Source organism: Cydia splendana, chromosome 13, assembly GCF_910591565.1.
Source record: "Cydia splendana chromosome 13, ilCydSple1.2, whole genome shotgun sequence".
Taxonomy (NCBI): Eukaryota; Metazoa; Arthropoda; class Insecta; order Lepidoptera; family Tortricidae; genus Cydia; species Cydia splendana.
In genome coordinates, this window is record NC_085972.1 from 6,922,144 (window position 1) to 6,948,742 (window position 26,599).

A 26,599-nucleotide genomic window follows, 5' to 3' on the forward strand; every position below is an offset into this window, starting at 1 on the left:
TAATTTGTTTTTAGGTCTAATTTTATGTCAATTAGTCAGTTTACCTTCCGGAGTACAAACATAAAAAAGAAAACGGCGACCACAGTATTTTTTTAAATCTTGTGCAATATTTTGTATAACTTTTCCGCTCTTGAGTAAATAGTTTACATAACGCTCAGTTTTGTCTGACAGGTCACCGCCATTCATTTATGCTGATATGATTTATGTTTTGTTTGCTTAAACGACATTATCTTTACATGTAACTATGATAAAAGGTACAGACAGTCAAACACCTCTCTTGAATAAAACCAATAAAATTACCTGCATTGCCGAATAAAATGTCTAATAGTAAGGGTGTATACAAAAATGTGCCAAAATCGGAAAAAAAATACGGTATTAATTATTTTATTTATTTTTATCTCCTTCGATTTCACGGGCCTATACATCCCGGTCTTTTGATAGGCTTGCGTGGGGATATAGATCCAACACGCAGAAACCCATTAAAGAGCTTTAATGTCATGTAGAATGTCACGCCTGCTGGAACCCCTTCACAGGCGCAACAATATACACCCGTGAACCGGTCGCAGCAGGCATTGGGACTATTGTAGAAAAAGTGAACAATATAACAGTTTATGGATTGAACTTTGGGTGGACAATAAGACTGGATTATTGCAAAGACGCACCTGCCATAACAATGTTTTCACTTAATTTTATGTATTTATCATTATTGTATTGAGTTTATTATCGTATTTTACCTTGTCAATACTAATACGGTACCAATCAATATTTCCGCAGATCCCCCCGAATATGAAGCGCCACGGGGCTTTGGGGCACGTCACATGCAAGTACTCATCCTCTTCATCAGCCTCTCCGTCGGTTTTACTATCAAGTCGCATCTCAGTGTTGCGATGGTTGCCATGACTTCTCATGAACATACCTGTATAAAAAATATAAGTAGTGGGAATGAGACCAACGGATTTAATGCAACGAGTGTTGGATGTGACAGGGAGAAAAATTGGAGTGTTTTTCAGGTAAATCTACCGGTATTTTTTTAAAGTTTTAAGTCTTTTTTTTTTGCTTGATATTGGGATATCTACTCGTATTTCGAGTATAATGTACTCGATATAAAAGATAGCTTTATTGTGCATCGCCTTTTATTTTACACATATCTGCATAGGGTAGGTAACTGGGTCAGGTACCTCTTCGTATTAATCTTACGTTTTTGTTATTTTATTCCACAAAATCATGCTTATCAGATAAAAACTTTAAAGAGTAACATAAAATAGGTAAATTATTATATTATATACAGCCTGTTTGTTTGGTTTGGGTTGAAATACTTGAAATATTGTTTTGTTATTAGACTTACGATTGGAATAAAAAGCAGCAGGAAATGACTCTCTTCGCATTCTTTGTCGGTTACACAACAATGATGTTGCCAATGGGTATCTTGGCCCAGAAGTTCGGCGGCAAGATTCCCATCATGGTCGGCCTGGCTGTGAATGGTGTCACCTCCATAATCACACCCTGGATTCCCCATTTTGTAAGTACAGTTCTTTAAAAAACTTGACAACTTTTCTCACGATCACACTATTACATAAACAAAAAAACTTAAACCGACTTGATTTGACTTTATACCTAACTGACTTCGACTGTTTTATATTCTTTTTACCTATGCCACTATAGTAGCTATATGGCAACACACGAGATAACTGACCCTTTAGTAGGCGACGTCAACATATTTGCCGCCATTCGTTTTAGTGTTTCCCTGAGCGAGGTAAACGCTTTCTTGATATTATATTATACTGTTTTGATATGACAGGAAACATCGGCGGTAATGTTATTAACTTAGAACTACCAAAAAAAGAAGAAACAATACCTACTTACAACTACCTACTTATTTTACTTTTTCCAGGCAGGATGGATAGGGGTGTGTGTATGCCGTCTCTTACAAGGAGCAACGCAAGCTGCCTTCTATCCCAGCATTCACGCGATGTTAGGCAAATGGGCGCCGCTCAGTGAAAGAGGACGGCTCAGTACCTACGTATACACAGGTACAAGCATTGTTTACTATAATTTTTAATAAAACTGCGAATTAACAAGGGGCAAAATGTCCTGCAACTCGTGTTGACAGCAATTTTATGGCCTAATAAATGAAGCAACATATTAAGCTATAATGAGACTGTGACTGTGATAGGGACAGCTAAAGAAAACGATCAAATTGCGATTCGTATTTTTTAACCTAACCTGACAACGTACGCTTGTTAATATTGTAAAACATAATGTCAAAAAAGTAGGGTTCAAAAATATTTTTCGTAAAGGACTTGCAAACACTTGACGCTACCAAATTCAGGTGAAAAGGATTCACTACAAACTGAAGAGCGCTCAACAACTCTCTGAATTAAAACATTATGAAATGAGAGTAAGGTCCGAACAGCAACTTCAATTACGAAGAAATTTTCACTCTAGGCATAAGTATCGTAGAGATCAGATTATTTCAACTTGAAAATTTACATGAAACAGTTTTAACGGAATTATCGGCACAATATTCGGTGTTCACTTAATAATCACGTAACTGGCGATTTTGAAGCATACTTCAAGAGGGAAATTCCGTTAGGTATTCGATAAATTTTATACATATTAATTTAATGGCCATAATAAGTAAGTAATTTGTATTGTTAAATACGATATAGTACGCTAATGGACTGAGATGTATGGCATTAATTTTGCTCTATTGAGTAAACGACGATTAAATTTTACCGTACAGCCTTCAGCACTTGTTAAATGACTATTATAAATAGAAACACAGTGTTAAAAATTAAACAGCCATAGAAAATGCAAACAAAACACTTTGTTAACCTAGTGTGCTAAAACCTTTAATAGGATCAAAATACTATAGTGCAAAACGTAATTCAAGACCAAAAAAAGTAGGACAATGTTGCCATTGCAATAATTTGTTTGTAAAATAGTAAATTTCTTTTGATAAATAATCACGCTAAGATAATTTATTCATTAGTAATTTTACTCCTACTATTTAAAAAAGCACTTTTATTTACTTATTTGTACGTAAATACAAGACGCGCTAGTAAAAAAGTGGCAACATTTCTTACTTTTTTTGGTCTTGAATTACGTTTTGCAGTATAAGTAGGGTGAAAGACTAATTAACGATCTTTAATCTTCAAGGCAGAGTCGCCGAATGCTAAAAAACCGGACAAGTGCGAGGGTTCTGTACTTTTTAATATTTTTGTTATAGCGGCAACAGAATACATCATCTGTGAAAATTTCAACTGACTAGCTATCACACTTCATGAGATACAGACGGCCTGCAACCTGGTGACAGATAGACGGACAAACCGACGGACAGACGGACAGTGGAGTCTTATTAATAAAAAAAGACTGTTTAATTTAACCAAATAATTTTGGCATCTTGTTAATGACACTTTATATACCAACGTTAAAATTAAATCTTGCCTTTCCAGGATCACAATTCGGGACTATAATTTCCTTCCAAGTGTCCGGTTTCTTCTGCGGCAGCCCCATCTTTGGCTGGCCATCTTCCTTCTGGCTTTGGGGAGGTCTGGCCTTAGTTTGCTTCTGCATGCTAGCGCAGTTTGGCTCCGCCAGCCCTCAGCAGCACCCAACTATCAGTACTGAGGAGCTGGCATTTATCATGGGAGATAGTGCTGCTGATGCAGTTCCAAAGGTATAAACATCATTTTAAACGTTAACGGCTCGGCCAGGACATTACGCAACTAGCGACGACGGCAGCGTCAACTATAGGTGGGAACGAAAGGTCCGATCGGTGTCTCGCTCCAAATCGCTGCCGCCGTCGCAAGTCGCTCAATGTCGTGGCCGAGCCGTATAAGGCTGCTTGTATATCAACAGCTCTATGCATAAGATTGCTCTTATATTTTTTTAATATTTCCCGATTCTCTTGATACCGTTGAGAGGTGACGGCACCTTTACCAGATCGTTGGTCTAATGCACATTCTGCTATCATTGTCTTCTCTAAATATGTTGGCTCTTTTAACAATTATGCCAATGCCATTTTAATAATACTAAGTTAAATTTATCGCCGAGATTATTTAGTGGCTCAAGTGATGCGAACTCTAAAGGGGCCCACAGATTACCAGTTCGCCGGACAATATCAGCCTGTCAGTTAATCGCAAAAGGTGACAATTCCGAACGACAGGCAGTCCGGCGAACTAGTAATCTGTAAGTTTTAAATAAGGTTAAAATTAAATTATTTCATCAACTAAGTTTCCCTTAATCAAAAAATGTGAAAACTATTACTTAATAGTAGTTTTTTTATATATTCTGCATCAGAATAATTCAGGCTCGGGTAAATTAAAGCCGTTTTGCGCTGTACAGGTAAAAGGCACAAAAGGTAATAAAGGAGATAAGGTAAAAAGTACACTGATAAAAATTCTTTCACCAGAAGCGGCCAACTCCTTGGAAGCATATCCTCACAAGCCCCGCGGTATGGGCGCTCATAACAGCTCACGCAGGTTCAGCTGTTGGTTACCTGTTCATCCTCACCCAATTGCCTCTCTATATGAACAAAGTCCTTGGCGTTGACATCAAGAACGTAAGTATATGTTAACTTTTTAATAAGTCGGCAGACACGTCATATTTGCCGCCGTCTGGGATATTTCATATTCAGTCAGGATTACGCGTTCATAACTTAATTAAAATTAATATTGTGTTTTCTTTCTGATAAAGAAGAATTTTATTGAATGCTCTATTATAAGTGAAAATATACTTTTTAAATGAGCCCTGTTATTACTCGTATTATTAGAGGCTTATAAATCGCGTAAGCGCGTATTGTGAAATTATATTAAATTCTGCTCTCATAAGCTGCTCTCAAATGATTTAAATAATTAAAATTTATCACTAATTGGCTTATGAACGAACGCAATATTGTAACCTATAATTCAAAATAAACTTTACAAATTGCAATAATAATTAGGTTCTGTGAAAGATCTGATGATTAAAATTATGACTTACTCATCAAGAAATAATAAAATAATGACGAAAATAGTTCTAACCAAAATCCACTAAGTACAAGATTTTTTTTTCTTTTAGTCGTTTAAAATTTGGTAACTAAATATGTTATTTGAGCGTTTCTTTTATTTTTTGGCATTTTTATATATTGTGACCTTTTATGCCACTTTTGTGTTATTTTTAAAGTTTGAAAAATGTATGGAAATTTTAGGACATTTTTTTTCTTCTATAAGGATGAAAAGGGCTCGCGATCCTGACTAGAAATAACCCAAAAGTGGCAAAAAAGCTTACAATATATAAAAATGGCAAAAAATAAAAAAACGCTCATTTGGGTATTTACATTATAAACTAAATCCTTTAACTAAGGGTAACATTCCATTTCTGACCGCAGCTGCACTACTAGTACGAAACGCGTTGGTGTTATTGTCAATTTCCATAGTAAAATGAATGGTAGTGCAGCTGTCGTTGGAAATGGACTGTCACCTTAAATGTTATAATTGGTTTCAGAATGGGTTGCTGTCATCTTTACCATATATTTCTATGTACTTTATGGCAATAGCCTTCGGAAACCTCACAGATTTCTTGAAGAATCGAAACTATATGAGCCTTATCAATATTAGAAGATTTTCGAATACAGTTGGTAAGTAAAAATGTTCAAATTCCTGCTTATAATAAATTAGCTGTTAAAAAAAAGTAGTCAAACACTTTTTGTAATATTCCGTGTTTTTGTATAAATACAATATATCTAGTGTAGGTACCTACTTACACTCCCATATTTGATGTGTCATCGCAATATTTAAAAGCCATAAAAATACTTGAAATTACTTACCTACATTAGTCGAAGCTAACATTAATGACTTTACTATAATAAGTAATAATATTCTCTTAAGATTCACACAAACCCACCGCCAAAAATACGCTCCCAAACAGTAAGTTAAGGATAACTCAACACTAGACCGGGCCGAGGCCGGGGCGGAACTTCCGGCGCTTCGTTTTCTATGGAAAGCAAATGATCAGCCGTCATAGAAAATAACATAACGGACGCCTCGGTCCGGGCCCGGCCCGGTCTATCATATGAATCATCCTTTATGCTCTGACATTAAAACCACAGGCTTGAATTACTTACATGAAACTTGGCAACATTTACGTATTTAGCGAGTAAAAGTTAAAAAAAAAACTTATATTTTCTTTGCAAATATTTTGACTATACGGCGGTCGGCGGTTAGGTATGTGCGGCTTTTAACACCTGACAGTTTCCTAGCCTATTTGAGCCTATTTGAGTGTCCCACTGCTGCACAAAGGCCTCTCCCCTTAATTTCCATGACTCCCGACTTGGTGTTTACTCCGGCCAGTTATTCAGGAAGCTGTTCAGGTCATCCCGCCATCTCCGTTAATCTGACACCTCTCTGACCTGACAGTAAAGTCAAAATATTTATTTTTACAATCCGGCTTTCGAGTATACCCCTTCTTTTACAGTTAGACCAAGAAAAGCTGCAACGATTTTGATAGGACACGCAGTGCAAGTTTTATTTTAAACGTCAAGCTTCTATGATTTATTTTTCTTAGACTATTTGTGTGTCCCACTGCTGGGCAAAGGCCTCTCCCCTGGTTCTCCATGACTCCCGATTTAGCGCTTCCTCCGGCCAGTTGTTAAGGAAGGCGTCAAAGTCGTCCCGCCATTTCCGCCTGGGCCTGCCCCGCCCACGCTTCTTCGTCGGCATCCACTTGGTGGCTATGTTAGCCCACCTAGCCGGATGCATACGATAGACGTGGCCAGCCCAGTCCCATTTCTATGAAATTATGACTTATAAATAAACTTGCACTGCATATGCTATCAAAATCGTTAGTCTTTTCTTGGTCTAACTCTAGTACATCATGTTCAGGTTAATAGGTTGTTTTATTTCCAGGTATGGTCTTGTCTTCCATATTTTTGTTATGGACGTGCTATGTTAATACGACTTGGTTGGCCGTCACCTTATTGGTTATCAGCATGGGGCTGCATTCTGGAGTTCATACCGGGTTTCATGTAAGTACAGAAATATTTGGCTTAGTGTGTCTAATAATTTCTTCCAGGCGTAATGTCCAGGTATTTTGCCACGACGCACATAGAGAGTCTGGGTGAATTAGTAATAAATAAAACGAGATAGATTTAAGAGTTGGCGAATTAGTTGGATTTGTTATCGCAGAAACCTGTAATTTTCTAACAATGATAGACCTTGATGAGGATGATAGCTTTATCATCCTCATCATGGTCTCCAGTTGTTAGAATTTGATGTCCCGCCCATGGCTGTCAATGTCACTGCGCGACAGAAATATAATTATACGAGTACAATAGAGATAGCAAAGGCGGGTTCATGAACGAAAATCTTGGAATGCGTCTCTTTTTTCATTCAGTAAGGAATCAGTCAGGTAAGTAATTATTTGAACACGTAACGTTTAGCAGGAGTCAATAGACAGTCTAAAACCTTAGACTATCATTTATGTTATCATTGTGATGAAATCTAAATGGGGACTAGGTACGTTTATTAAAAATGTATTCATCACCATTTAAATACTTTACATAACAATAACGATTCTGCAACGCCAACTCAAATGGGCCAATGCAATTGTTTTCCTGTTACCATTAGCTTCGCAAGAACTGGGTTAATCTAGGATTTAATGTTAATGGTTTCAAATAATGATAGAATCAGGCGTCTCTTTGAAAATTCATATTAATTAAAACCAAAATATTACTTTGCTATTCCGCGAAAAGATAACGTGCTTCAATCAGTGCTAACCTTACACTTAAGTTACACTTAAGTACTTGCGTTTGCTTACATGCAATTAATGTTCCCACCGCTAAAATAAATACGCAAATAAATCGGTGGTTTGATATATTATATCAAACCACCGCCAAAAGAACAATACTCGACACGTGTCTTGCCTCTCTTTCTCGTAGATATTCATATCGTATCTAGTCGTAATATTTGACGTATCTTAAAGTTTGAATCGGGCCGTATGCCATTCCTAGAATTTTACAAATTCATTATTTATTGCTTTCAGATTAACCAGATAGATTTAGCGCCCAACTTCGCAGGTCCAATGATGGGGCTGGGCAACATGGTCGCCAATCTGTCAGGCCTCTCTATCCCATTCCTAGTTTCCAGCATCGTGGGAGATGATGTGGTAAAACTTGTCTTACACAAATCAATATAACTGTTTAATTTATTACTACTTGTAATGTAAGGAATGAGTATATAAGAGGAAGCCTGAAAGTGGCACCTATAACAAAAAAAGTAAGGGCAAATCGCCTAGCGTGGTACAGGCATGTGATGCGGAGGGATGAAAGTCATGTGACGAGAAAGGTATTACGAATAAATGTCGAGGGAGGTACATACGAGGAAAGGAAAACCGAAGAAAAGGTGGATGGACTGTGTGAGAGATGATATGAAACGAACGGGCGAGAGAGAGAGTTATGGAAGAAAACGACATGCTGCGCCGACCCCAAGTGAATAGGAGAAGGGCAAACGAATGATGATGATGAATTTATTACTACTTGTTGTTACATCTGAGGGCAAGCGAATGATGATGATGAATTTATCACTACTTGTTGTTACATCTTGATTAAATACCTCAAGTTTCGTCTAATTGTTCTAGTTGACAGTCTAGTTTACAGACGGTTTTAGTAGAATTAATTTATATATATGTACCTTTATTTTTCAGACAAATCATCATAAGTGGCAGATCACATTCATCGTTATGGTGGTGCTGCAGGTCGTGACAAATATGGTCTTCGTCATTTTTGCGAAGGCCGATCTTCAGCAGTGGAATTTTTATGGCGACGATGAAAATGGTATGAAAATAACATAATTCTACTTTATTTTAAGCGAGTATATATCGTATATACTCAAACAAGTCAAGCGTAGTCTTTGAAATCTAATCAGGTGCACTCAGAACTAAGGCAAATTAGAATTAAATATGAAAAATATTGTCATTAAAAAAACTAATGAGAACAGAAAAGAAAGGATTAACAATGAAGGAATATTACCTAATGTAAATGCTATAAATATTACACCGACAAAAGTCACTAAGCTAATTACGCGCAGATAAACTCCATGTGATAAACCATTTTTAGGGCATAGTCAAATTAAACTGATATTTATGCAAGTTACACGATTTAGCTTCCCCTTTAACTCTTATTTTTTTAATACGTATTAAAATATTTTATTTACATACTTGTTTGATTTTTCAGAAGGCATCGATTCTAAAGAGATGTATCTCATTAAGAACAACACAGTCATCAAGGCTTAGACGAGAACCTCAGGACTGAAGATAATCCTACGAAGATTTTCATTTCTTACATTAGTCATTGTAGAAATCCATAAATTTTACTATTCACATGCATATTTAGACGAGGATAGTTTACACATTCATTGCCACTAAGTTTTCGCCGTATGGAGCGCGTAGTCGCTACGAACAGTGTACCCGACTGTCGGGTTCTTAGCCCTGAATGTGTTAACCGGGTGGAAAATGCATGCATCGATCGGATGTAAATTTAGATATAAAATAACTATAAAATTTCCTGATATACTCCAGCTTCCAGCTTCCAGTGCATGCATGTATGTAATGTATTTCACTAGTACATACATATAGTATTTTGTATTATAAATGCAAACAGTAACATATGGAGTAACAGATATGAGTTGATAGTGTTTTATTATGTTGTCCCTGTCACACGATATAACGTAGGAGCACCATTAGTAGTGTAGTAATATGAACATTCCAACAACTTTATACTATATCATCTTTTGGCTATGCTAGTTTTTAGTTAGTTGATGTACCTAGTAAATTATGTTATGTGTCTAACCTAGTCTTTAAATATGCCTAAGTGCTAATTTACGCATATTTTTGATGATGACAATGATATTATAAATAATTACTTTATGGTAGGTAACTCATACAGAAAAATATATTCTTAAGATTAAAATAATAATTATATATACATTATTAAGAATATGTTTTTCAAACCTAGTACGTATGATATTTTTTTTTAAGTTTTTTGTCTTGTTATTATTTATGTCATTATTGTGTTTTATACATAGTTTTGTCCAGCGACATTATTTGTATAAAGTCTCACGTGATTTTGGCACGACTGTTGTTTATTGTAGATATTAACTGTTATTAGTGTAAATATTAACTAAAAAAAATGTATATAATTCTTTACATTTTAATATAATAGTTATGTTTTATTTATTAAAATTGATAAACATCGTACAAATCTTTTAATTATAATAAGTAGGTCCTTAAATAAGGAGATCCTTTAATTTTAAATATCTAGGAGACCGAGCTTTGCTCGAAGAACATTATAAAAAGTTAAAAACTAAAAATGCGCGTTTTCCCAGAGATAGATTAGATTAGATTAGATTAGATTATTTATTTCATGAAATAAATTACAGTACAACTTTGCCTAAGCCCAAATTATAAGAATTGACATCACAATCGTCAAAAACTAAACGACGATAAGACGATTTTTCGCCCCCGAAATCCCCCATATAGCAAATTTCATCGAACTTAGAGCCGTTTCCGAGATCTCCGAAATAATATATAAATATAATAGTACATTTCGATGCTAGTGCGGAAGGTATGTCATTACTTCACGAGTACCGAGATATCTTGCCACGAGCCGCAGGCGAGTGGCAAGACTCGGTACTCGTGAAGTAATGACATTTCCGCACGTGTATCGAACGACGTTTTTTAATACAGTTGCGAAAAAATAAGAAAAACATTGTTAATCGTACACTAAACAAAAGTGGTAACAGTGACAGCTCGGTTAGACGTCGTCTTTAAGTATATTATATCTATAGGCGTTTGGCAGCTATTCCGTTCCATTCAGTCAACTTATTAAGAACGGAATTTTCAATATTGAATATTAAAAAATAAACGTGTTATAATGATGAGTAATTAAATATGAAATATGTAATATTTTTCGTATTCTTACATTAACGGTAGGTTTTTATGCTGATTACGACGTTTAAAGGAAACTAATATTAACACTCATCAATAAGTAGTCGTGAATTGGAACAAGTATAAATTTAAAAAAATTGGAAAAGTAAAAAGCACTAGTTCGAGATAACCAACTTTCCGCACGCTAAACAGCTACGTAAAGTAGCACTTTTTGAGCAACTGTATTAAAAAAGAATTGCTCGTTTAAAGGTAAGGTAAGATAAGATATCAGGTAGGGATTATTTCCTCAGACTGCTAACGCTATATTAAAAAATCCCGTTATGTGCGTGTCGGGCTACGCATAATGGAGGGTCCCATACATTCATACAATACAAAAAACCGGACAAGTGCGAGTTGGACTCGCCCACCGAGGGTTCCGTACTTTTTAGTATTTCTTGTTATATAGCGGCAACAGAAATACATCATCTATGAAAATTTCAACTGTCTGTCCTATACTAACTGCCTGGTGACAGACAGACGGACAGTGGAGTCTTAGTAATAGGGTCCCGTTTTTACACTTTGGGTACGGAGCCCTAAAAACCATACACTTACGTCATTTCAATAATAAAATAAGTTTTATGGAAAAAAATGGCTGAACCGATTATATTCATAAAAATTTTCGTCAAAAGTATTTATTAGGCTCTATTTTTATTTGTTTGCATGCCATGTTCAAAATGGTAGGTTTTTAATTAAAATATAAATAAGAAACGTGTTTTTATTGTCGCTTAAAAGCACCTTACATTATGAGCTGGATTGTCGGTTCAGGTGTACAACTAAGTGCTACTTTAATTAAAATTAAATTTAGTGTAATGTAAGTTGTTCTTGGAGTAAGTGCTACTTTCTAGTAAGGATTTAGACCATCTATTGCCGCATATCCTAGCAGTGCGTGGAAATATCATTATGTGATAATGTTCCTACTGCTGGTAGTCATATTTTACCTATTATCTAAATCTATAGTAGTTTCAACTTGCACATAGTAAACAAAATGATGATAGTAACATTTAATTTAGATAACGGAAACTAAAGAACAGTAAACTGAGAAACAGACTGCATACAACTAACTAAACCTGTTTTAAATAATTCTTTTTATGGAAACAAACTGACAATTTAACGCTTCAGTTTTTATTTATTATTTATATAAAAATTTAAGAATAAAACAAAATAATTAAACTAAATATTAAAATTAAAACTAAAATTAAACTCTAACAACTATATACAGATATTTACAAATAAAAAATGGGAGCTAGCTCTGCGCCGGATGGTAGGGTGCCCAAAAGGCTGGTGGCATTGCCGCGCTGAATGGCAATGCCAATTCTCTGGGCAAGGACGTACCCAGCCCTCTGGTCACCCGTAGCATCATTGAGACGCTTCGCTAGCTCCCTAAATATGGAATGTGCTCCGGGTCCCCAAGGCCCGAGGGTCTCCACCCCAAACGGCTCAAACATGCAACCAGAATCAGTTTATAAATATTTTAAATAAGTATAAAGATCTAGATAACATTTTTTTTATTTTATTTATAAGGTATTATGCTGTACTGACTACCCATATCCATTGCGTATACCCGGCAATGATCGTAATATACCAAATTACTAAAACAGTACATTTATATCATGGTCTAATAAAACATGGTCTTCCATTCCCAGAGTGACACGGGCCTACGTCACAATAACATTGCCACTTTATTTCAACATAACATGTTACATGGGTACATTATACCTATGGTTAATAAGTTAAAATATTTCTTTATAATTTTATAATTTTCATTTATATGTATTTTAGCTTAAATTTTACAATAACACGTCATTTTTAATTACTCGTTAGCAATATCTTCCGATTCACGAAAGAAATTTCAGACTTTCGGGTAATTCTGTTTATACTACTGGCAACACAGGATAGCGCTGTGCACATTTGACAATTCGGATCTAGATAACTTCATGCCCTGACCGTCATCCTTGTCGAACGCGTGTTAATTGTTATTTCCTTCTCGCTCAGTGTCAGCAGTCGCAGTGTTTTCCAAACTTTTCACGTCGTAAGCTTGGTAATTAATGTGTAACTGTGAATTAGTTTTTTAAACGTTTGTCTTGTATAGATAAATAAAGTTTAATTTAATACATTAGATTTGTTTTATTTTACTATGTTTCTACATGAATAACTTAAAATTAATGCCGTTAAAATAATTTTCACCGTTGGTTAAAATTCTCCCACATTTCAAAGTTTGAGAACCTGTAAACAGCATGATGACGTAGGCGCGTGTCAGTTAGGTCATACGCGAATCTCGGAATGGAGTACCAGGCGGAGTATATTATTATACCATGATTTATATTAAGCATACTTAACTAACGATAAATGAATAATCCGAGCAAACATATTAAAACAGTATTATCGCTTGATGCAAATGATTAAACTATATCAAAAAGCTATTAACGCTAATGGCAAATGGATAACTGTAGATATTTAATACCTACGTACTTATTGTCGGCCATTAGTACCTATAGATCCCGGAGAAGCAGTCACGACTGACAAAGCGTTACTACAGTTAGACCTGATACCAAAATAAACGCGTGATGTTTAAGGTAATATCGATCAAAACCTTTTATTTTGATTACCACCAAATGATTTTGAATCATTTTTAGACAGTGATTATTTTATTACATTTCAAGCACATCTTGGGCTATAGAACGGTCAACTGGTACGGCATCGTGAGTACGCTTCCGAAATGAGAAGATTACTCGAAAATACAGCTTTGGGATGAATTACACTCGCTTGTGTCGGCGTCTCGACCCATCGCAACTAGTTTTTCAGAACTCAGTACCTATAAATATAGTTATTGTTATTAATATAACTTTTTTATTCAATACCTGATAGTATATATACTTATTACTTACTTATAGTCTGTATCTTTTAGTATTTAAATAAAAGTAAACAAACAATTTGTACATTTTTGGGTAATTATAACATTTATGCGTTAACCGACCAAATACAAAACCGCCTGGATATGTCATTGAGCGACCTGACTTTAACCTACATTATTTGATCATGTAATGTTTTCATGTACCCTCAACTGGCTTAAGGGACCATTTGAGGGTAGATTTTGTTTACTTTTATTTAAATACCTAAAGATACAGACTATACTTTGTATCTGCAGTAAAATTTTATCTTTAAATATATTTAAAATCATATTTTTGTTTTCAAGCAAACTTCCGTATCTGTTTGCTATCTTGGCATTCTTTGCCTCAGATTTATTTCCTCGTGTAGAATATATTACAACGTATGTGAACAAAGATCTACTGCGACACGATTTTTTTTCAAAATGGCTATCACGGAAAAGAACCAAGTTTACGAGAAAGTGCCAGTTAATGATGTGATAAGTGAAAATGGTCAGTTTGATTAAATTATCTGCAATATGCTGGTATTCCTGGAAGTGTTGCAAAGTATAACTATGCCTTTTTTTTTTTCCAGAAGAAACCCATATACCCTCATATGGCTATGGAGTCCGTCATGTCCAAGCCGTAATTCTCTTTATCTGCATGTTGGTTGGTTATATAGCAAGAACTCACCTAGGAGTCACCATAGTAGCGATGACCAGTGCCATTGCTCATGAAAATTCTACATTGAATATGACAGTTATGGAAGCAAATGGAACAGGACTTAATATAACTGATGCCTTAGATTTTAATATCACTAACGCTGGTAATGAAACAAATGTTTTAAACAGTAGCAATGAAGGCAGTATATGGAATGTTTATCGGGTAAGTACCTATAATATCTTACAAATATTACCAATATTAATAATATTACCAATTAAGCGCTGGTGGCATAGCGGTAAGAGAGTGCGACTTTCAATCCGGAGATCGCGGGTTCAAACCCCGGCTCATACCAATGAGTTTTTCGGAACTTATGTACGAAATATCATTTGATTTGATAATTGCTTCGCTATATTATAATTAGTCGCTTTTCGGTGAAGGAAAACATCGTGAGGAAACCTGACTATTCCCAATAAAGCCTAGTTTACCCTCTGGGTTGGAAGTTCAGATGGCAGTCGCTTTCGTAAAAACTAGTGCCTACGCCAATTCTGGGGATTAGTTGTCAAGCGGACCTCAGGCTCCCATGAGCAGTGGTAAAAGGCCAGGACAACGCGAGGAAGATGATGATGATGACAAACATTACCAATTAATATTTTAAATTTCTAAGGACTTGATTCACATTTAAAGTAATAGTTTTAAGACCGCTCAAGGAAAGTTTCAACTTTTGACATCACCTTCCAGACGTACGACTGGTCAAAACCTATACATGATTTGATCCTGGGTGCTTTCTTCGTTGGGTATTGCATCGCCATGTTTCCCACCGGCATGATCTGTCAACGTTTCGGAGGGAAGCTGCCACTTCAGATAAGTCTACTGATAAATGGAATCGTAACTTTAGCGACTCCGTCCGTTGCTGTTTGGGTAAGATAATTTTATTAGGAAAATTTACCAAAATAAATTTTAAAACATACTAGTGACGACTTACTGGAAAGTACCTAATCACTCAGCGCTAACGTATTAAAAATAATTATTTATTCAGGGTGGCTGGAAGGCCGTGTACTGTTGTCGAGTCCTCCAAGGATTAAGCCAAGCTGGTCTATACCCAAGTGCTCACTGCCTTCTAGCCAAATGGGTCCCTGTCAGTGAAAAAGCCACTATTAGCAGTTTTGTATACACTGGTAAGATACATTTATTTATTTATACGATTTTAACTATTTATTTTTCACTTTGCATTTAGTTATTTCCTTAATAATTTATTTTCTCAAAGTGGGCTGTCTGATATACAGTAGGTATTTGGAAGATGCACTCCTGGAACGAACTCAACAAAAGGTACTTATTATTTTTAGGAACCTTACTAGGCACAGTGATTGCCTTTCAAATAGCAGGGTTATTGGCCAGCACTGCCGCAGGGTGGCCTAGTACCTTCTGGATCACAGGCGCCTTGTGTATAGCGACTTGTCTAATGTTAACCGTCTTCGGCGCTGCCAGCCCTGATCTTCACAAGACTATCAGCGACGACGAGAAAAACTACATTTTGGGCAAGATTGATGATGGCGTAAAGAAAAAGGTGATTAAGACCTACTTATAATCTAGTATTTAATTGCAGAGGATTACTTTGCGACCTTCTCTGTAATAGATACCAGCCATGATCAAATAAGTTGAATAAGGCCGTAACTATATATTTACCCTCAAAATAGTTGATACGTTACATTGGCAAACAAGCATATATGCCTTCTTTTTCTTATGTCCATGACATTCTATATTTTTCATTCACTCGCGATACCGATATTAACATGAGACCTTTGTTGTTTTAGGCTGCCAAGGCACCTTGGAAACGTATCTTCACATCGATACCCGTCTGGTCTACATTCGTTACTCACACTGCGGCCGGGATCTGTTTCGTCTTTCTTTTTACTCAAATACCATCATATATGCATTATATACTCGGCTTTAATGTCAAAGATGTAAGTAATTATACAAAAAACTATCACTTATTATTCACCATTTGGAGTGAGAATCGTGAATAAGTATATCTCTTCAAATCCCTGCCAGCTTTTCTTTTATGTTCATACAATGTCTTATATTTTTGTTTTTTTTTTTGTTGGAATATGGCCTATATTTAACTTTATTCAAGCGATAATTAGCTTCTCTTGGTAATGCTTAATATGGAGATTGAAAGCCAGTAGGTCGAAGGTACTATACTAAATATGAACGCAATATTATATTTTTGACAAAAAATCCCTTATGTTTAAGTATAGTGTTTAACGTTTATGTTTCTACAACAGAGTGGACTTCTTTCCTCACTGCCTTACATAGCGAGTTCCATCGCTAATATTGGCTTTGGAGTCTTCTTCGACTTCTGCATCAACAGGGGCTATCTCTCAACTAAAAATGCGCGTAAGGTGTGCAACAGTCTTGGTACGTCATGTTTTCTTCGACATGTATTCCTACTGCTCGTGATAAAGATAGTTCTATTATTTAAGTAGACACATTACAATGCGCTTATGAACGTCTAATAAAGGCGGCTCTAATCCTACACCTCTGCCTCGAGAAGATTTAAATTCCACAATTGGAGGAGGGTATGGGACCGGCACCCCAATATGGGACAGGCAACAAACTAGGCGGGACACATCTTTTCAAAATATTACATCTTATAATTAACATGCATTACGAGTAAATAAGAAAAAACTTAAAGTACAAGAAGTATAAGATTTTGTACAATTACCGAAAATTGCAAATTTAGAGATGATTTTGACCTTATTTTTTCTTATTTTGTGCAGCTGCATGGGGTCCAGCAGTGTGTTTGGTGTCAGTTTCTTTCACACACAATAGTGGACTAGCGGTGTTACTGTTAATCATGGCAGTGGGACTGTCTGCAGGCATTCACTCTGGATGGATGGTAAGATTTATCCAATGTTATTCCTTTCTTGTCATTTTCTTTCTTTGCTATACTTTGTGATCTGTCTTGTCCTTTTCCTAAACTAAAATAAAGTTTCCTTGGATGGTGAAAAGACAAACATTATTCGCAGTTAAAGAACAGCTGCCTTTTATCGATCGAGTAAAGGGCTATATTTTACGTATTACTTGACCAATTTTCATTAAATTTGGCAAAAAAATTGTCACCTAAATGACATTGTTAACTTTGAACATGAGAATAACTCGCCAGATAGTTGAGGAATCAGCAAAATCAAAATTCTAATATTAAATTTAATATAATTTATATTATGTTTCCAGGTTAACTACATAGACCTGTCACCTAACTACAGCGGTTCTTTGATAGCCACTGGCAATACCTTTTCAACCATTGGCATCACGTTACTGCCCGTTCTTGTATCTAATGTGGTCATCGATGTGGTAAGTTTCTCGTGACAAGGCGGAAATAGTATTTTAAAAGTCAAACTATGAACTTATGACGTATAAATAACACTTGCGCTGCGTATTATATCAAAATCGTTGCAGACTTTTCTTGGTCTAACTCTATCAATGATAGTTCTTGACTTCTTGCTGAAATGTAGTCTACTTCTGCAGTCGCAATCAGAATGTACCTAATCTTTTCAGTGGTTATCGAAACTTTTTTATCAAATCTTCTGTTCCAGTATGATCCGCATCAGTGGCGCATTGTCCTGTTTATCATGGCTACTCTTATATCCGTCTGCAATGCAGTTTTCGTCCTCTTCATGTCTGCTGATAAGCAACCTTGGGACCAGATCGATGGTAGGTTCAGCAACAATTATTTATTTACAATGTTTTGTTTTAGCTCGAGTTGTAGCAACTTTAAAGATTACATTTTGATTTTGTTGTGTCTGTTAAAAAAAGGAAATGATGAAACTACTAATCACTAGCGTTTAATTTATGTCGTTATATATTCAGAGCAAATGTGGTTAAGAATAATAAAATACAGTGAGAATGTTTTTAGGGTTCCGTACCCAAAGGGTGAAACGGGACCATATTACTAAGACTCCGCTGTCCGTCCGTCCGTCCGTCTGTCTGTCACCAGGCTGTATCTCACGAACCGTGATAGCTAGACAGTTGAAATTTTCACAGATGATGTATTTCTGTTGCCGCTATAACAACAAATACTAAAAACAGAATAAAATAAAGATTTAAGTGGGGCTCCCATACAACAAACGTGATTTTTGAGCGAAGTTAAGCAACGTCGGGCGGGGTCAGTACTTGGATGGGTGACCGTTTTTATAGATAATGGTACGGAACCCTTCGTTTGCGAGTTCGACTCGCACTTGGCCGGTTTTTTTTAAGTACTTACTACATTTCTATTTAATGGTTTGCATGTTTTTGGACAAATACTGAACTATGTTTTATCGGTGCATTTGTATTGTTGTGCACATTAGAGGTCATTTTAATTAAAAAAAAAAATGATGTTTATTTCAGATGAAGAAAACGTTGAAGCCGAAAAATCTATCGAAATAACGTCAATGGAAAAAAAATGAAATCAGATGGAATGTACCTAATAAATATGGATCTTTAATGTTTTAAATATAACATACACCCATTGTTTTTCCATTCATCCCGCTTTTGTGTTAATTGTGCACAGCACAGTCTCTCAACCAGGAGTCGAAGCCAATCCCGCCACCTCCACTTTAGCAGAAGTGAGACTACTCAAAAACATTTTATAAAATAATTAAATGTGTTCCATAGTTGTCAGTCTATCTTTGTACATACACAATAAACATAAATCAAATAAAAATGAATGAAAAAAAAAGGTTTATTAAACCACTCAAACACAACGGATATGGAACGGATACAACGGCGAAGCCTAATGACCGACAAGAAATTGTAGAAATTAAAAAGTGGCAACATCGTAGTGTCGTGCCGTTTTCTTAGATTGATTTGAAAGGGACGACAGTACGATGTTGCCACTTTTTAATTTCTACAATTTCTTGTCGGTCTATAACTTATACCACACGCAAGCACAACACCACGTTTAACAATTAATAAAAGCGACGATAAATAATGTGCTTGTAAAAACAAAAACATTTTGTAACACGTAAGTATTTATAATATCTGCCGCATATCTGCCGCCATATCTGCCGCAGGGATGACGACCGATGGGGCCAGCGAGTACTGTTCTGGAGACCTCGACTGGGAAGCCGGAGGGACGGAAAACCACGAGCCAGATGGTCGGACGACATTAGAAAGACGGCAGGGCCGACCTGGCATAGAACCGCCGCATACAGAACAACATGGAAATCCATGAAAGAGGCATATGTTCAGCAGTGGACGCAAATATGCTGAGAAGAAGTATTTATAATAGGTAGGTAACTAAAAGTGATATCTATAATCGGAAGCCAAAGCAGAATAAGTCTATAGTTATTAATGTACACTACAAACAAGTTAATTACAAGTTAAATAAGATAACTCTAAACACATTGTACTAACGACACAGATATTATGTAAATAATATTTTTATCTTTGCACCTCATTATAACTTGTTACATAGAGGGCGGCTAGCAGGCAGGATTATTGTCATAAAATTAATGTTATTATTTAGATATTACGTGACACAATGAAGGAAAGTGAACGGGAAAGTGAATATCAAAAGGTGCCGACCAGAGAACTTATTAAGGATAGTAAGTACATACAAAGACCCAATCGAAGGACTGGAGGCCGATTTTTGAATTTCGATCGCTCGTTCAATAATATCTCCACTACTAGGCATTTAAATTCTACTAATAGAATTGAAAACGAGTGGTCAATACCATTAGATTCCAAATTTCTATCGCTCGTATTTCAAAAATTGGCATTGCGACGAAATCGAGCGATCGAAATTCAAATTCGCCCCACAGGGACAGACCCTTCCTATTGCTATAATCCACCACCTTTTTGGGTTTTAGGAAAAGGATACATCATATTATACGCTAGGTAAAAAATAAAACTTCCTTTTTTGCAGATATTCCAGAGATACCTGTGTCTTATGGTTATGGAATTCGACATGTACAAGTTGCACTCTTACTGCTCAGTTTGACAGTAGCATATTCGGCACGCGCACATATAGGTCTAACTGTAGTTGCCATGTCTAAAACACCACGTAATGTAAATATAACTATTAGTCATTCTAGTGGTTTCGTAAATGAAAGCATCTACAATAATACAGTTAATGCCAGTGACGTAAAAAAAGAAAACAATAATGGAAACTCAATGGAATCTGAAGTCAATGGAATTATTTCAAAACTAAGCAAGGAGAATGAAACATCTGAAAGTATTTGGAATGTTTATATGGTACAATTATGTTTTTAAACTTTCAACTAGGTATTTTGTTGTATTTTCTATTATTCACTCTGAAATCTATTATTCATCATACAAATTGGATTTAAAACCAAGTCTAAAAACAAAAACTAAAAAAAAAGTTCTTACACTTCACTCAGCTTCGCTTTATTCAGTTGATCGCTTGTTATTCAAATACTTGTATTATTTACTTACAGACTTATGATTGGCCAAAATCAATTCAAGAGTTGATTTTAGACTCATTTTTCTTAGGTTACTTTTTGATGATGTTTCCTATGGGAATGGTTGCCCAACGTTTTGGAGGGAAGATACCTCTGCAAGTATGCATGCTAGTTAACGGAGTAGTTTCCCTTATCACTCCCTCAGTGGCTGCATGGGTAAGACATTTTTATTGTAACATTGCAATAGTTATGTTTGTTTAGTTTAATTATAATAATCATAATTTTTTTTTGTTAATTGTCAACGTTGTTACCGGCCTAAAACTTGCTATTAATATTTTTTAAAATACTTTAACTAAGGGAACAAAAACATAAAATAAGAAGTTTACCAGTAGGTACCTTAATTTTATATTGAAGATCATTGATATTTGAACAACAATAAATATTAAGAGAGTCGTATTCTATATAGGTAACATAAGCTCGGTTTCAATATGCTAGGGAGGATGGAAAGCAGTATGCTCCTGCCGGGTGATACAAGGACTAAGTCAAGCAGGAGTGTACCCTAGCATACAGACTGTACTGTCTAAATGGGCGCCAGCAAGTGAACGAGGCAGATTTGCCAGCTATATATATTCAGGTGCAAAAGATATTATGACATGATTAAATAAGATGACCTGGAAGTTCTCAAGATTTCTTTTTGTTTTGTTGCTAGATATTATGAAAATTGGACGTAAGCATAGCTTAGCTCTTCAATAATCTCAGCTGCAGGCATACCAAATAATGATGTAGTTTTTAATTTTAGTTTATAATTTTTACTTTAAGGCTATATTTGTTTTTGTTAGTATTACCTACTTTTTTGCTTTATGAAATAAATCCTTGACCAAATACATTCCTTGCATGGTTTATTAGTTGAAATTGTACTAACAGCGGTATAATTTTTTTGTCATTGCCTTTCAGGTTCGACAATAGGCACAGTTATAGCATTCCAATCAAGTGGAGCATTATCATCCAGTAAGGTGGGATGGCCTGCCACATTTTGGTTGTTCGGATCCGTGTGTATTGCGGCTTTTATACTCCTGACTATATTTGCCGCTAGTTCACCAACCGAACACAAAAATTTAAGTGAAGAAGAGAAAACCTTCATTTTAGGAAGAATTGATGATGGTGTAAAACAGGTATTTAGTTTTGGATATTATACAATTTTAATGTCCTTTTTTATACGTCAATACATATTTTTCAGTAGAATAAAATCAAACTATTTTTATTAATTTGCTGTTCATTTATATGATACTCGTTTTATTTCAGAGGATGAAAACTCCATGGAAGCAAATTCTAACTTCTAAGCACGTTTGGGGAACATTTGCAGCACACGTAGCTTCTGGAGTCTGTTTCGTCTTTTTCATGACTCAAACACCTACTTACATGTTCTACATACTCGGTTTTAACATTAAAAACGTATGTATAGTAGTTTATGAGTTGCAACATTTTTACACATTATTTTGCTCGTATACATACTTAAATGTATTAAATTAATTCCACATTGTTAATATTGATCGTAGAGTTAGACCAAGATAAGCCTGCAACGATCTTGATAGCACACGCAGTGCGAGTGTTATTTAGAAGTCATATATTCATAGAAATTAAAGGTTATCTTGGTCTAACTCTAGTTAAATAAACCAACCCGTGACATTTATTTTTCAGAGCGGCATTTTGTCCTCCTTACCCTACATCGCAAGTATTATCTTATCTGTAGTCTACGGGATAGTATCCGACTATTGTACCAACAGAGGAATCGTCACTTTAAAGACAGCAAGGATCGCATCCAACAGTATTGGTATGTTGTTGTAAGATGTTTAACCCATATAAACCCATAAATAATTTTATTATTAGTCTGAACGTCTAAGATTAAAACTTATTTTTCTCATTTTGAAAACAAGAAAATAGACAGGAGATAATTTTAAGGGCTCCTTGTGATATTTCTCCTTCGGGTTTACAATTTTCAACACACTAAAATATTAATAATCCTTTTCAAAATATGCAGCAATTTTCATATTGACAGTCAGCTGGTCCACAAAGAATTTTAGATCACTACATCAGGTATTAACTACTTACTAACTAAGATCAATTGGTGAAGATCGTATATAAGCTCTTAGGTCGCTTTGAACTCAAGAGTTCAAAGCGAACAGCAAGCTGTTACATACTCCCCTTACAGAGGTAGAGCAGGAGTGAAGCTCTTCATTTCTATGTCTGAGCGACATACATATACAAACACGAGAGTTCTTGCCCTATGATGGTTTTCTCCACATTGACCTAACAATCCTACTGTACCCCCACCCGCTTGCCGAATATATTTTTTCCATTTTATTGCATTTTTCCTTGTACAGCACAAATTGGACCAGCACTCTGCCTTGTGGCAGTGTCGTTCACTGAAAACAGTACATTCGCCGTTATTTTGCTGGTTCTTGGAGTTGGACTGCTTGCCGGCGTCCACGTCGGTTGGATGGTAGGGATCAATAATCTTTTAACTTTCTCGCATAATTGCCAGATTACACGCTTACTTTTTTGCTTCCATGACTATTTCTATCTTTCGTCTCACTCCTTTCTTTCTCATATCTTTTTTCACACAATCCATCCGTCGGTTTTTGGGTCTACCATCCGCTTTCCGTCCATCAACATTCATCCCTAACATTCTTGAAGATTCATAATTGAATATCATATTTTACACAATCTGATTCTTTCGTATTTTTAATTGCATTTCAATCAATTCTAGTTGAACTACATAGACCTATCTCCAAACTTCAGTGGGTCCCTAATGGCACTAGGAAACACACTGACATCGTTCGCCTCTCTCTCGCAGCCAATATTAATCTCAAACATCGTCACCGACGTGGTAAGTGTGATATTTGATAAATGTTTCATTTGAAATGTTCAGACATAATAAGGTGGTGGTGCTGGTGCTCGACGCGGACCCAGTACATGTCATCTTGAAACTTAAGTCATTGTCAATAGAGGTGATAGCAGGGTGTCATCTATTGGGCATTAGCATGTCGATCACTAGTGCCACTACCTTATTCACTTTTATTAATGTATTTAGAAGACATATATGCTTAATACTCGTATTTGGTAACGGGTGTACCAAAAAGAACGCAAGATTTGAATTTGCCGCCATTGTTGCATTTTAGTGCTCGCAACCCTAAAATACAATTATTTCACAGCTGAATGTTTAGGGTTTGTAAAAATGGCGGATTATACGACAACGCGTTTTCATTATTGAACAATATTTCAAAAGTAATGAAAATTTGGCGGGCAGAGAAAAAAATTAATGTAAAATATGGTTGGAATATTGATTTGACGTCGTCAACTGTGAGAAGAGTTATTGCAAAATTCAGGTAGAGTGGATCGATTATTAATGGTCATTCCACTGGTCGTCCAAAAACAAGCCGTTCAAATTTCAAATGGCAATTTCGATTCAGCCGAATTTATGCAAAATGGTCACGGATAATTTTGATAAAAGAGCGCGTAGGTATATATGTGCCAGCAAAGCCCTGGAGGACATTTGCCCGACGTATTATTATACACATACCTATTTAGTGTATTTTATGATTTTATTAATAAATAATATTATAACGAAAAAAACGTATTTTCAATTAAACTCAAATCTTGCGTTATTTTTGGGAAATCCTATATAACTCAGTTATAATGTTTACATACTGCTAGTTGATTAATATAAGATAAATGTAACAGTGATTATGACAGTGTAACCCAATGTATTTTTGCAGAAAAACCGCTTTCAGTGGCGTATCATGATGTTTCTTATGGCCACTATCATCTTCATTACTAATGGAGTGTTTGCTTGGTTTATATCAACGGAAACTCAGCCTTGGGACCAAATGGAATCCAAAGGTAAGATAGACCTCTGTAGCTGCTACAAATGCAGATAAATAAATAAATAAAAATAAATACATGTTATGTATAAGGACATTCTTACACAAATTGACTAAGTACCACGGTAAGCTCAAGAAGGCTTGTGTTGTGGGTACTCAGACGTCGATAAATATAATATACAAATACTTAAATACATAGAAAACATCCATGACTCAGTAACAAATATCACACAAATAAATGCCCCTATCAATACTTTATTGTCCAATAATTATGTTATGAAAGTGTATGTACTCATTACAAGTTTTTTTTTTTATTATAACACACTCTCGGCTACCGATGTAGGCAGTGAAATTTAGCATAGCTACTTAAAAGACATAATATTTACGGACGTGCAATCGTGCATAGGTCACCGATGACCATAAATAGGAACTCTAAAATAAAACAATATAAGCTCAACGGTTAAGGTTAAGACTTCTTACATACTTCTTGACAATTAGTTAGTTGGCTATTTCATCCAAGAAACATTATAATTATCTATCTCATACTTGCCTCAACTTAATTTGAGTGATAGCATGGTTTTGTTTAGTTTATTAAAGATATCTAGATAACATTTTAAGGGACTAGCGATATCCATGTGAACTAGTGGTACCTACAGATCTTGACCAAATAAGCTCAATTCATATAGACTAATAATTTCTTGTGATCATACTGGGTGTGGCCTGTAACACGAGCAAATAATTTAAACATAGATTGTACTCCTCAAACAGGGACACTTTTGTTCAACAACTTTTAAAAATTATGAAGTATTTAGACTCGCTATTTTTCATACAAAATAAATATTATCTTCAATGGACGCCATCGCCACGCCATATCATTGTGATTGACGTTGCTTGTCACGCCTTAAACATAACAAAATTCGCAATACATTGCGTCTTAGAATAAACTTTAAAGTGTATTAAAAATCAAACTACAAGTCGCTGAACAAATGTTGATCAGTATGAGGAGTACAGCCTACAGTTTAATTTTTTGCTCATATTACAGGCCACACCCGGTATAGGTACCTACTCTGTGACCTTTTCTATTTCTATGAGTAATAAAAACTTGTTTGTTTTTCAGACACCAGTGACACGGAAAAAAAATAATCAATAATTATTAATAAAATCAGTTTTTCATCAGTGATTCACCTTTATCCAATTCGATGTCGCTTTGTGCCTAGTTAATGCACAAGTTTCTATAAAAGTCCACAAGTCAAGATTTCCCGCTATTTTACCAGGACTGTAATATACTGACTTGATGACAAAAGGACTAAATGTACCTATATTAAAGTAAATTAATGAATGAGACTCAAATAAGTAAAAATAAGTTTACCATATCAGTCCAACAATCACTGAATTGAATAGCTAAATTTTATCGAATCGTTCAAAGTTCAAAAAAACAAAGATTTCGACGATTAAAAACTCTTCTTTCTGAAATTGAAATATGTCGGACATATTTATGCATTGTAAATAATATTCATGGCGCATTTCCATTCCCGATTGAAAACTAGAATAAAATAAAAGTTATCGAACATATCTTTTAGATTTTTTTCCCACAATAGAACGACAAACAATGCACAAACTTAGTGAAGCCTTAATATAGCTGCCAAGGCTTTATAGGAGCCCGAAGGCAATCGAATTAATTTCCATTTTAAGTGCTAAGAGACTGCAAAATCGACAAAGAGTGGAGATTGGTGGAAAACAAAAGAATCGCTGAGAGCCGCACCGACCACGATGAAACCACAATACAAGTTAAGCTCGGGAAGAAATTAATTTTTATTTTTACAAACTT

The 26,599-nt window shown here is 35.5% G+C and overlaps 2 protein-coding genes across 2 annotated transcripts; both read left to right on the forward strand.

Moving 5' to 3' along the window:
* The first annotated feature begins 311 nt into the window (after positions 1-311).
* Positions 312-10,113, forward strand: LOC134796550 (putative inorganic phosphate cotransporter). The gene is made up of 11 exons (XM_063768733.1): positions 312-372; positions 775-1,010; positions 1,340-1,519; positions 1,892-2,030; positions 3,456-3,679; positions 4,415-4,564; positions 5,488-5,620; positions 6,888-7,006; positions 8,023-8,145; positions 8,683-8,812; positions 9,212-10,113. Exons 1-11 carry the CDS (start codon positions 318-320, stop codon positions 9,268-9,270), a joined length of 1,548 nt encoding a protein of 515 aa, XP_063624803.1. The 5' UTR covers positions 312-317; the 3' UTR covers positions 9,271-10,113.
* A 4,096-nt stretch (positions 10,114-14,209) lies between these two features.
* LOC134796453 (uncharacterized) lies at positions 14,210-25,940 on the forward strand. Its single transcript, XM_063768646.1, has 21 exons — positions 14,210-14,339; positions 14,422-14,711; positions 15,228-15,407; positions 15,526-15,664; positions 15,833-16,053; positions 16,301-16,450; positions 16,772-16,904; positions 17,267-17,385; positions 17,721-17,840; positions 18,083-18,200; positions 18,876-18,926; positions 20,395-20,723; positions 20,927-21,106; positions 21,386-21,524; positions 21,845-22,062; positions 22,193-22,342; positions 22,589-22,721; positions 23,272-23,390; positions 23,658-23,777; positions 24,667-24,790; positions 25,889-25,940. The coding sequence occupies exons 1-21, from the start codon at positions 14,273-14,275 to the stop codon at positions 25,912-25,914; spliced, it is 3,126 nt and encodes a 1,041-aa protein (XP_063624716.1). The 5' UTR covers positions 14,210-14,272; the 3' UTR covers positions 25,915-25,940.
* Positions 25,941-26,599: the final 659 nt, after the last annotated feature.

What these genes read in the sequence shown, in the direction of transcription:
- LOC134796550 (XM_063768733.1), top strand. Translation starts at nt 318, where the DNA reads ATGTCTAATAGTAAGGGTGTATACAAAAATGTGCCAAAATCGGAAAAA. An exon ending in AAAATTGGAGTGTTTTTCAG is followed by an intron (nt 1,011 to 1,339) that starts GTAAATCTACCG and finishes TTTTGTTATTAG; the next exon opens with ACTTACGATTGGAATAAAAA. An exon ending in TTATGGCGACGATGAAAATG is followed by an intron (nt 8,813 to 9,211) that starts GTATGAAAATAA and finishes TTGATTTTTCAG; the next exon opens with AAGGCATCGATTCTAAAGAG.
- LOC134796453 (XM_063768646.1), top strand. Translation starts at nt 14,273, where the DNA reads ATGGCTATCACGGAAAAGAACCAAGTTTACGAGAAAGTGCCAGTTAAT. An exon ending in CTAATGTGGTCATCGATGTG is followed by an intron (nt 17,841 to 18,082) that starts GTAAGTTTCTCG and finishes CTTCTGTTCCAG; the next exon opens with TATGATCCGCATCAGTGGCG. An exon ending in GCGTCCACGTCGGTTGGATG is followed by an intron (nt 23,391 to 23,657) that starts GTAGGGATCAAT and finishes AATCAATTCTAG; the next exon opens with TTGAACTACATAGACCTATC.